The 12,199-nt window shown below is 41.4% G+C and overlaps 1 protein-coding gene across 1 annotated transcript; it reads right to left on the bottom strand.

Annotated features, from left to right (window-relative positions):
- Positions 1–259: 259 nt before the first annotated feature.
- LOC105009768 (trypsin-3) lies at positions 260–3,127 on the bottom strand. The gene is made up of 6 exons (XM_010869200.3): positions 3,050–3,127; positions 2,714–2,876; positions 2,209–2,370; positions 1,828–1,919; positions 1,350–1,486; positions 260–760 (listed from the first exon to the last, which is right to left on the bottom strand). The coding sequence occupies exons 1-6, from the start codon at positions 3,087–3,089 to the stop codon at positions 611–613; spliced, it is 744 nt and encodes a 247-aa protein (XP_010867502.2). The 5' UTR covers positions 3,090–3,127; the 3' UTR covers positions 260–610.
- Positions 3,128–12,199: the final 9,072 nt, after the last annotated feature.

The following is a 12,199-nucleotide window of genomic DNA, read 5'->3' as shown; positions in this document are numbered from 1 at the left end:
CTCAGATGATTTTACCCTCATTCTGTAGTGTACCCATCTCTGATAGTAAAATATTTATTAATAGTAATAGCAGAGAGATACAACAAATGAAAGATATTTGATGATAGATCATGTTTGATTAGTGTACTTTGCTGTTACTGGGCTGTGTGGTTGTCTCACCTAGCTGTCTTAAAATAAATGCAGTACCTGTTAATTACTCAGCATAAGAGCATCTTCTGACTACAGTTGAGTGTGAAATGTATACATTTTCACTATTACAAAAAGTGTTTTGTTTTTATTTTCACAAACAACAACAAGATGCACACATGGTGATTACCAGTTTGAGACATATGGACAACAAAGGATAAAAACAATAGATATGTATTGTATTTTATTGATGTACTGTAGCCAATACGACTCTTTGCATAGGTTACTCTATAGGTGGGGTATAGTACCAATTATGTTAAGTGTTTGTTGCAAACTGCATATTACTGACAGTCTGTGCAGTGGTACACAGTATCCAAACTGGTCCACTTTTTACTCAAAGAGAGAAATTATTGTTGTTGTTGTTACCTTGAACGACTATGTGATCTGTACAGCACCTTTGGTGAGTAAGTGAGTGTGTGAGGATTTAGTTGCTGCTCATGACACCGCTGATCCAGCTATTGTATCGGCAGACACGGGCATAGACGCTGGGATGTCCAACTTGGGCACAGTTGTAACCCCAGGATACAACACCCTGTAGCTGACCGTTACATACCAGTGGGCCACCGGAATCTCCCTGCGTGCACACAAACAGAGAGATAACAAATTTGGGATGAAACTGATGTTCTCAGGAAACAAAATACTGTATGACTGAGTACAAGATAGTAAAGACTGTACTCTCAGAATAAGTGAATGTAATTCCTGTTCATCTGTTATATTATTATGACATATTAGGTTGAACACACTTATTTAGGGTAATTGAGGCAAACAGGGTTTCTGAAGAACCTTTACAAATTACAAACTTGAAATGATTTACACTATAGGTAATCAGCAATGTTTCTATTAGAAAATAAGGTACAATGTGCAAACATATTGAAGCAACATGTTAATTTACAGTGTAGAAATGCGACATAATGAACATTAATTACATTTATTCTAACAGATGGTAAAATCCTAAAGCCATGTCTCCAATAAGCTTTTCAGATGGGTTCCTGAAAAAATAAAATTGAACTAGAAAGGTTCTGCCAGAATGGCAACTTTTAGAACACCCAAAAGCTCTTCCAAACACATTTGCTTCAACAAGTGGAGCCAAACCTGATTATTGTTTTCATTTTGTCAAAAAGTCACTCTCAACCCCATTTTCTTAGGTGTTCAGGCAGACCAACCTGGCAGCTGCTGGCTCCTCCTTGCATGAATCCAGAACATTCCATGTTCTCGGTGAACAGCTGGGGGTAGGCATTCTGACAGATTCTGCGATCGATAATGGGCTGCCACAGGCACTGCAGCCTAGCAGGGTAGTTGTCTAGAAGAGAAGAAAAAGATTAATAAATGTGATCTCATTCAACATGCATGTGCATTCAAGCCAGCCCGACACCTTTTAGGTTTGAAATGTATCATAAAAACCACTAAAGCATACTCTTCAAAAGTACATTGTTACATCAAAGAAAGAAATTATTAACTACACCAAACGACACATTCCACCTTCCTGTAGTTTTCAGATTCTTCATAATGAAAACAATAGTGGTACTGGTGCATTAGTTGCTGAAAGGTTTATGGTTTTGTATTTAGGGTTGGGTAGTCTGATCCTGGGCAAATGGTCAGAGGAAACTTCCATGATGCTTTAGCTAACAGATTTTGACTTACTTCCATTGGTAATGGTGTTGCCCCAGCCTGACACCAAACACATTTCGTCTGCTTGGGGACAGCGTGTGGGCAGGGCCACAGTCTGGACATAGCTGTTGAGTTCAAGTTAGCATTATTATACCCACACAGCAGCTGTCATTACAACCTGAAATCCATGAGCAAAATGTAATATAGATGGTTTATTTAAAAAAACATTTATCCACTTATCAAAGGGTGAAAAACATAAGGCAGTCTAGTGGTAAGTATATTGGGCCAGTAACCAAAAATTTGCTGGTTTGATTCACAGAACCAACAATGCACCCTATTTGCTCCTGTAAGTCTTTCTGAAAAAGCTAATTAACTATAAAAAATTACTTGTGTACTACATGTTTCATAAATCACCTGTTGAGAGTAGCAGGCTTGCTCAGCTTGATCAGCATGATGTCATTGTCCAGGTTGTAGCTGTTGTAGTTGGGGTGTCTGATTATCTTGGCAGAGTTGATCCACTGCTCAGTACCCTCATTCTGCTCGATGTTGTGCTCGCCCAGACGAACCTGAATGGAACTAAGGAACAGAAGAACATTTTAAGAAGTTCTTCATGTTATAGTAAATGAGAAGTAACATACATAGTAAAGACCACCAGAACAAATCATTTTCCTATGCAAAGAAATTAAGAATAAAATCCCTTTCATAAGGAACATAATATGTTAACATGTATTGCCATATATTATGTTTCAGTCAAACACTTGACCTACTTTTTAAAATTATTATATAACCTATTACAGGGGCGATTTTCCTAACCATGTGATCATCTTACCAGAAAATACTGTGGCTTCTACTAATTGTGCCCTAAACTCTTACTCCTTCATCAAATAGGCTTGCTTAATAAAGGCTTTTCAGCACTTACGTCTTGTAGCAGTGTGAAGCGGACACCACCCACAGGCTGGAGATCAGGGAGCCGCCACAGAAATGGTAGCCAATGTTCAGGGACACCTGGTAGGGCACGGAGTGGGAAGGACACTCAAACCCTCCAACAATCTTCTCATCGCTCTCCTCCACCAAGGCAGCGACTGAGGAAAATTATAGTTAAATTACACAGTTTAGTATATAAATTACACAGTTTTAGAAATGTAAGATAATTGATCCATTCATTAATAAAGAAAACATTTCTAAAGTTTGTTTACAAGGGTTGGCTCCCTGTACTGAACGTCATTCAGCTTTCCTTAATAAAGCTTTTTCTTACATGCTGCTCCGACCAAAGCCAAAATAATCAGGGCCTTCATGTCTGTTTATCCGGTTGGCTACACACAACTAAAAGCAGGACAAGCCTCTTTATATACTTCACCCTTCCTTACCTTTTCAATACTTTTACTTGGTCTGTTAAAACCAGTTTAGCCTGGGAATAGGGCATATGGCTACAAAATAAACAGTGAAACAAGTCCTTGTGGTATTGATCCAATGTCACATGTAATCCAAAAGATATTTCAGTATTTGGAATTTTAGCCTTTTTGAATCAAATATGGATATTCTCATATGAATTCTGTACCAGGATTAATTAATAATAGTGGATGTGCCTTTGCTGATATAACCGGGGGAAGCAAGCCAAATTATTACAACTAAGATCATTTCCTCTGTTCTCATTATATTTGTTACACATTTTCTGAGTAGCTTTGGGAAATGTTGGGGAAAGTATTGTGTAATAATATGTTATTGTCCCAGACTAAAGGGTTAAAAATATGTATGGTCAGCTTTCAGAGCATGCAATGCTTTTTTGACTACAGACGCGAAAGTATGCAAACAAGAAACACAGATTTAGGCCCTTCTTTCTCAAACTTAAGAAAAAAAAAACTCCCTTTGATGAGACTCCTTTCAATAAGACTTCAACATCAAAATCCTTCGCTGATTAGGCAGAAAGTTTTAGAACGAGCGGGTAATGACATTGCATTCTATAAATCAGTGACAAAAAACCTAACAAAGTGTCCCAGTAAAGTGTTGGGCCACCATGAGCAGTCAGAACTGCTTCAATGTGCCTTGGTGTAGATTCCTTGAGGCTCTGGAACACTACTGGAGGATTGGAACATCATTCTTGTTTTCACTCTTCGAATTGCCAACAAGTTCATTACTAAGGCAAGTGTTGTTACAAAAAGTAAGTAAGGTATGTTACAGTAACTAATGTAACTAAGTTAATTAGACATAATTACACATTTTGTGACATGTTTTATTTCAACTATAAACAACTGTTGCTAGCTGGCTATGCGCAGTAAAGTTCTTTCCGTGATCATGTGTGTCTCCGTAACTATTGAGAATATTACATGCACTCTGTTAATGAACTCTTATGCCATCTTTCAGATGAATAGGCCACAGCACAGACCTGGCAATGTTTCACAAGTACTTAAATGTCCAGTGTTGTTAATGGCATGTTAAATCCTTATTATGTTTTTTAATATGTTGAGCCAACCTTTGATATGCTAGTTGATATAATTAAATAATAAAGTTATGCACATTTCTCAGCATTTCTCAAATATACTTAATAGCCCCATTTTGTGTGGTTGTTCCCCAGGTATTGTACAGTCATCAAGCAACTGTCGCTGACAGATTGGGGAGCCATTTTCTGGAAAAAGCTACAGTAATTGCATTTGCTTGAGTGATTTCATTTGACCTAGCATAAATTAGGTTTCCCAAAGCACTAAGATTATCATAACGTCCCATACGGAAAATGAATGTATTTTAAATATATTTTTGAATACATTTGGAAAATATATTTCCAAACACATTTGGAAAATATATTCCTGAATACATTTGGTAAATATATGTCAAAATGTTTGAAATTGTGTTTTGAACCTGCAACCTTATATTCCACAGTCAGGCACACTAACCACTACTTTAAACTGGATTATTTCATTTGGAGGGGCAAGTAGTGGTCTTACCAATTTTCTATAGTACGTTAGAATATATTTGTAACCATAAGATGATTATCACCTAAATGTGATAATCAATACGTCAGTAATTACATTTCATCTTTTTTTTTCACAGTATCTGAAAAATACATTTGAATATTGGGTTTCAAAATACATTTCGTAATGTATTTTCTATACAAAATACATATTGTAAATATAGCTGCAAGTAGCAATTAGGGGTCCGAGCAAACAGAGCGCAAGACAAGGATTGGCCACGCAAGCCCAAGAGTAGGCCCAGTTTTTGAGCGTTTAAACAGATGTTCCGAAACAGCCCCACCACATGGTCGCTTCGCTGCTTGGACCCATAATAGTAATAATAAAAAACTAACAATTACAATAGGGTTCCCGCAGCTTTGCTGCTTGCACCACTAATTGAAGATCATGTGCACCAAATGTAATCTCACTGAGTGGCAAAGATCAATAGATAGTGTTATGGCTATTATGCCACCACTATTTGGCCAAACTGAATGTACTTGCACGTTACATCACAATAGTTTTCAGGACATTTACCTCAAATGGTATTATAATGCAATGTTCTGCATCAGATAAATATGGATACTTCAAAAATCAAAACAGTACAACACCTTAAGCACCAAACAATGTAACTAGGAAGTTGTTTGAATTTTTCAGAATATAATAAATGTACCCTAATCGCATGGTAAATGTAACTGAATGGAAGTTTGTCAGTCTTCCCCAGCACAGAGCATATTAATGATTTCAACTTTTGCTTGTTGTAGGATAATGATGGGGTCAGAACAGATAATCATTATCATTTTCAAAGGTATGTTTACTTTAGTATGCATATTATTTTTATCAACAAAAGATTACAGGTGGCATGAAAGAAAAAAAAAAAACTTTCCAGATTTTTATTTATTTGGAAAATACCCTCCCTATTCTTATTATAGAAATATGTTGACTTTTGTAGGGCATGGGCATAAAACCCATGTGCTGCTGTTGAATTACAACTCAGATTTCATGTTTATTTAACTGCCATGTCTACAAGTAAAAGGCGCAATTGATAATTTTAGCCCTCAGAAGTGGAATTGTAGAAACAAATGAAAACTGAAATTACTTAAATACTGAGAATGGATTATCTACTGAGGCATGAACACAACACGCTCTTTACCAAAAGCAATTTTTTTATAGCCAAAGCATTAGTTATAATGTTCTTGTCACCAGAATTATTTAAAGTAACTAACGCTAGCTTAGACTGAGGCTTTTCTAGCAATTACGAGCATAGATTAGCTACAGAGGCTTGAAAGCATGACACCTAAATGGTCATTTCTGAATCTCTAAATGGTCAAATTATTATTAGCTAAACCGTATGTTATAATGTTCATGTCACCAAAAGGATTTTAGATGGACTAATGTCAGACTGCTTAAACTGAGGTTAGTTAAATATACACTCACCTAAAGGATTATTAGGAACACCTGTTAAATTTCTCATTAATGCAATTATCTAATCAACCAATCACATGGCAGTTGCTTCAATGCATTTAGGGGGGTGGGCCGGTCTGAGTATTTCACAATCTACTCAGTTACTGGGATTTTCACGCACAACCATTTCTAGGGTTTACAAAGAATGGTGTGAAAAGGGAAAAACATCCAGTATGCGGCAGTCCTGTGGGCGAAAATGCCTTGTTGATGCTAGAGGTCAGAGGAGAATGGGCCAACAGATTCAAGCTGATAGAAGAGCAACTTTGACTGAAATAACCACTTGTTACAACCGAGGTATGCAGCAAAGCATTTGTGTAGCCACAACACGCACAACCTTGAGGCGGATGGGCTACAACAGCAGAAGACCCCACCGGGTACCACTCATCTCCTACAAATAGGAAAAAGAGGCTACAATTTGCACGAGCTCACCAAAATTGGACAGTTGAAGACTGGAAGAATGTTGCCTGGTCTGATGAGTCTCGATTTCTGTTGAGACATTCAGATGGTAGAGTCAGAATTTGGCGTAAACAGAATGAGAACATGGATCCATCATGCCTTGTTACCACTGTGCAGGCTGGTGGTGGTGGTGTAATGGTGTGGGGGATGTTTTCTTGGCACACTTTAGGCCCCTTAGTGCCAATTGGGCATCGTTTAAATGCCACGGCCTACCTGAGCATTGTTTCTGAGCATGTCCATCCCTTTATGACCACCATGTACCCATCCTCTGATGGCACTTCCAGCAGGATAATGCACCATGTCACAAAACTTGAATCATTTCAAATTGGTTTCTTGAACATGACAATGAGTTCACTGTACTGAAATGCCCCCCACAGTCACCAGATCTCAACACAATAGAGCATCTTTGGGATGTGGTGGAACGGGTGCTTTGTGCCCTGGATGTGCATCCCACAAATCTCCATCAACTGCAAGATGCTATCCTATCAATATGGGCCAACATGTCTAAAGAATGTTTTCAGCACCTTGTTTAATCAATGCCAATCAATTAGTATGGTGTTCCTAATAATCCTTTAGGTGAGTGTATTTCCGTTAGCTAACGTTACTAGCTAGCTAACGTTGATAGCATTTATCGTTAATGTTAGCAATTTTTTTGACTCTGCTAGGTAGTTTATTTTATAATCATGGCAACATTGCATTCCACTAAATATTTGCCTATATTAATTAGCTACTGGGCTAATTAATATAGCTACTGAGCACAGATAAGCTACTGAGTCTGGAATTCATAACACCATATCTAAAATGCAAATTAAAAATAGCTAAACTGTCAGTTATAATGTTCATGTCATCAGAATCATTTTAGATGGAGTAACTAGCTCGTAGACTCCTAAAAAAAAAGCCACTAGCTGCTAACTAATGAGGCAATATAAATTCCATGTACAGTATAGTGTATTTCATTGGGGGTTAAATAGGGACATCAATATATTGTTTTCCTGGATGTTGCACAGTGCCCCATGATTGCAATTTATATTTCTAATTTTGCAAACTCTCCTGTGTATTTTGTACAATAAACTCTTCAGTACTGCTGTGAATGTTTCAGCAAAAAGTATCCCATGTACATTAGAATGGGGGGATGGAAAATAAGGCCTTTACACACTGCATTGTTCCAGGCTAAGACTGGCCCTGGCTTAGCTTAGCCTGTGTTCACCCAGAGTTAAACAAGTGTGAACACTTGCTTAGCCCTGGGCTTAGGAGGCCCATGCTCTCTAAATTAGCTTATATTAGCTTCAACCATTTCTTCTGTGCTCCACCTTATAATATTCTTTAACCTATGTAAAGTTTTATTGAAATTGGCATTTTGTTTCATTTATAATTTCCCCCACATAGTCTTTCCTTTGAAAATGTAGCCTACACAACACAAATTACAGACACATCACAGACCTTCATTTTGAAGCCAACACATGAAAATCGCAAGTCTTATTGTTGCTGACTAATCTCTAATGTGGAGTGTTACTGTTGCTACCGAAGTTAAATAAATAATAGGCCTGCAAGTATAGAGCACTATAGTGGTTTTTAACGATTTAATGAGTGCAATTTGTTTAATGCTAACTCCTTTACATGAACGGTACACAATCGGTTGCATGGATATCGTGGAGGTAGTAACAGCTAGCCACAATCAATGGCATGCGGATACTTAATCACAGAATTTGCAAACTCCTCTTCAATTTCACAGTTCGAAATCGAAGCTAAACATTTTCTAACTAGAATCAATATGGTATACCCCTATATCCGCAGGTCAGTGTATTTTCTAAGCCCAATAGCGTAATTTAATTGACAAAGTAATCATCCCTTCTTGAAAGTCATCAGCCGCTGCATAACTTTAGTACATGGCTGCTACATTTATCTACTACCTTGCTGGTTAAAACAAACTATTAGCTGGTTACAGTCCTAACCTGCATACCAGTCAAGTGTATAAAGGTCAGTAACCAAACCAAACGTGTTGGACGGGCATTTGATTTCCAAAGTGGGGCACTTTATCCTTTCCAAAAATGATTAGTAACTTCAGCACGATGGACACAAAGCTAATATTCCTAGCATGTACGGCTGCCTAATCCTATGGGCAATTAGGCTATTTTAATTCGACATAAACATATTCACAGTGACAGTGGAATAAAGTGATTTAACAAGAGGCTTACATGACTAGTAATTACAGAAACACGAATACATGGCGAATGAAACCATCAAAGATATTTTGCAGTATGTGCAGTATGACAGGACGTAGCAACATAAATAGACATTGCAAAGCCCAAGTCATTGATATTACAGGTACCAAAGAAATACAAAAGTACACACAATAACAATGTTCCTTCAAGGCTGTAAGCCAGGTGTACTTTTCTTAGTTGATCGTTTGAAAGTGCAACACAAATCCTTTCACACAACTCCTTTCCCTGACTGATACAGTTGGTTCTTTGCAATTTCCATGTTTTCTCAAATAAAGCTTTGCCAGTAAATCCGCCAACAAATCAATTTCTTTGTATGTTGAGAATCAACTGGGCGCAGTACAAATCTAACATAAAAGCACTGCATCTACAACCTCCTAACCCTGAACGGTTGCTAGTTAGGGGTTTGGTCAACGCCTTCCTCACAATTTCCATGTTTTCCCGAAAAAGTCTTAGCCAATAAATCCACCACCAAATGCATTTCTTCTCCTCCATTGTACGTTAAAAAGACAACAGGGCTCAGTAAAAATCTAAACAAAAGATCTATCGTAAAGCACTACATCTAACAATCTAAATCTCACTAAAGAAAGTTAAAATGAATCTTAGATGTTCCTACATTACGTTCTAACTTGTTTTATCTCAGTTAGGAAGCTGGCTCTCCGATCACACCACCTGAAAAATGCGAACACAGGTAAACTGGGAGACTGCTACGTGCCAAAGAACAATCACATGATGGCGAACTCGAAATTTGATTGGTTGAAGAATATGAAAATCAACAACCTCCTCCCTATTTGCTTCAACAGAAGATGGGATTAACTCAAAATTCTATAGGTATCAGGATAGATTTTCACCCGGAGACAGCACATATGGAAAATCTGATTGGATAAAAGCTCTGATTTACAGTGGGTAGAACAAGTATTTGATACACTGACGATTTTCCAGGTTTTCCTACTTAGAAAGCATGTAGAGGTCTGTAATTTTTTTATCATAGGTACACTTCAACTACACTTCAACTGCCCCTACATGAACTGCCACCTTAATGTGGTGGAGGGGTTTGAGTACCCGAGTGACCCTAGGAGCTATGTTGTCTGGGGCTATATGCCCCTGGAAGGGTCTCCCAAGGCAAACAGGTCCTAGGCGACAGGTCAGACTAAGAGCGGTTCAAAACCCTTTAATGATAAAAAACATTTTGAGGACTGTGACGTCGCCCGGCATGGCGCAGCCGGGGCCCCACCTTGGAGCCAGACCCGGGGTTGGGGCTCGTATGCGAGCGCCTGGTGGCTGGGGATTTCCCCACGGGGTCCGGCCGGGCTCAGCCCGAAGGAGCGACGTGGGGCCGCCTTCCCGTGGGCTCACCACCTACAGGAGGGACCATAAGGGGTCGGTGCGGAGAGGATCGGGCAGCAGTCGAAGGCAAGGGTCTCGACAAACCGATCCCTGGACACGGAAACTAGCTCTAGGGACGTGGAACGTCACCTTGCTGGCGGGGAAGGAGCCTGAGATCGTGCGTGAGGTTGAGAGGTTCCGACTAGAGGTAGTCGGGATCACCTCTACGCATGGCTTTGTCTCTGGAACCACACTCCTTGAGAGAGGATGGACTCTTCACCACTCTGGAGTTGCCCATGGTGAGAGGTGGCAGGCTGGTGTGGGTTTGCTCATAGCTCCCCAGCTCTGCCGCCATGTGTTGGAGTTTACCCCGGTGAACAAGAGGGTAATTTCCCTGCGCCTATGGGTCGGAGATAGGTCTCTCACTGTTGTTTATGCCTACGGGCCGAACGGCAGTTCAGAGTACACAACCTTCTTGGAGTCTCTGGGAGGGGTGCTGGAAAGTGCTCCGACTGGGGACTCCATCGTTCTACTGGGGGACTTCAACGCCCATGTGGGCAACGACAGTGACACCTGGATGGTCGTGATTGGGAGGAACGGCCCCCCTGATCTGAACCCGAGTGGTGTTCAGTTATTGGACTTCTGTGCTAGTCACAGTTTGTCCATAACAAACACCATGTTCAAGCATAAGGGTGTCCATCAGTGCACGTGGCACCAGGACACCCTAGGCCGTAGGTCGATGATCGACTTTGTTGTCGTTTCATCTGACCTGCGGCCGTATGTCTTGGACACTCGAGTGAAGAGAGGGGTGGAGCTGTCAGCTGATCACCACCTGGTGGTGAGTTGGATCCGATGGCGGGGGAGGAAGCTGGACAGACTCGGCAGACCCAAGCGTACTGTAAGGATCTGCTGGGAACGTCTGGCCGACTCTCCTGTCAGAGAGATCTTTAACTCCCACCCCCGGCAGAGCTTCTGGTCCCGAGGGAGGCTGGAGATATTGAGTCTGAGTGGACCATGTTCTCCACCGCCATTGTCGAAGCGGCTGCTCGGAACTGTGGCCATAAGGTCTCCGGTGCCTGTCGAGGCGGCAATCCCCGAACCCGGTGGTGGACACCGGAAGTAAGGGATGCCATCAAGCTGAAGAAGGAGTCCTATCAGGCCTGGTTGGCTTGTGGGACTCCTGAGGCAGCTGACTTGGGCCTGGGAGGAGTTCGGTGAGGCCATGGAGAAGGACTATCGGCTGGCCTCGAAGAGATTCTGGCAAATTGTCCGGCGCCTCAGGAGAGGGAAACAGTGCCCTACCAACGCTGTTTACAGTAGAGGTGGGCAGCTGTTGACCTCAACTGGGGATGTTGTCGGGCGGTGGAAGGAGTACTTCAAGGATCTCCTCAATCCCGCCGTCACGTCTTCCATTGAGGAAGCAGAGGATGAGGGCTCAGAGGTGGACTCGTCCATCACCCGGGCTGAAGTCACAGAGGTAGTCAAGAAACTCCTCGGTGGCAAGGCACCGGGGGTGGATGAGATCCGCCCTGAGTACCTCAAGTCTCTGGATGTTTTGGGGCTGTCTTGGTTGACACGCCTGTGCAACATCGCGTGGCGGTCAGGGACAGTGCCTCTGGGATGGCAGACCGGGGTGGTGGTCCCTCTTTTTAAGAAGGGGGACCGGAGGGTGTGTTCCAACTATAGGGGGATCACACTTCTCAGCCTCCCTGGGAAAGTCTATGCCAGGGTACTGGAGAGGAGAATACGGCCGATAGTAGAACCTTGGATTCAGGAGGATCAGTGTGGTTTTCGTCCGGGCCGGAACACTGGACCAGCTCTATACCCTCTACGGGGTGCTGGAGGGTTCATGGGAGTTTGCCCAACCAATCCACATGTGTTTTGTGGATTTGGAGAAGGCATTCGACTGTGTCCCTCGCGGCATCCTGTGGAGGGTGCTTCGAGAATATGGGGTCCTGGGTCCTTTGCTAAGGGCTGTCAGGTCCATGTATGACCGAA

The sequence above is a fragment of the Esox lucius genome, chromosome 10, assembly GCF_011004845.1.
Source record: "Esox lucius isolate fEsoLuc1 chromosome 10, fEsoLuc1.pri, whole genome shotgun sequence".
NCBI lineage: Eukaryota > Metazoa > Chordata > Actinopteri > Esociformes > Esocidae > Esox > Esox lucius.
Note: the sequence above shows the minus strand (reverse complement) of the source record. Positions and strands in the feature narration are given on the sequence as shown.

What these genes read in the sequence shown, in the direction of transcription:
- LOC105009768 (XM_010869200.3), bottom strand. Translation starts at nt 3,089, where the DNA reads ATGAAGGCCCTGATTATTTTGGCTTTGGTCGGAGCAGCAT. An exon ending in GCTTCACACTGCTACAAGAC is followed by an intron (nt 2,371 to 2,713) that starts GTAAGTGCTGAA and finishes TCTGTTCCTTAG; the next exon opens with TTCCATTCAGGTTCGTCTGG. An exon ending in CAACACCATTACCAATGGAA is followed by an intron (nt 1,487 to 1,827) that starts GTAAGTCAAAAT and finishes CTTCTCTTCTAG; the next exon opens with ACAACTACCCTGCTAGGCTG.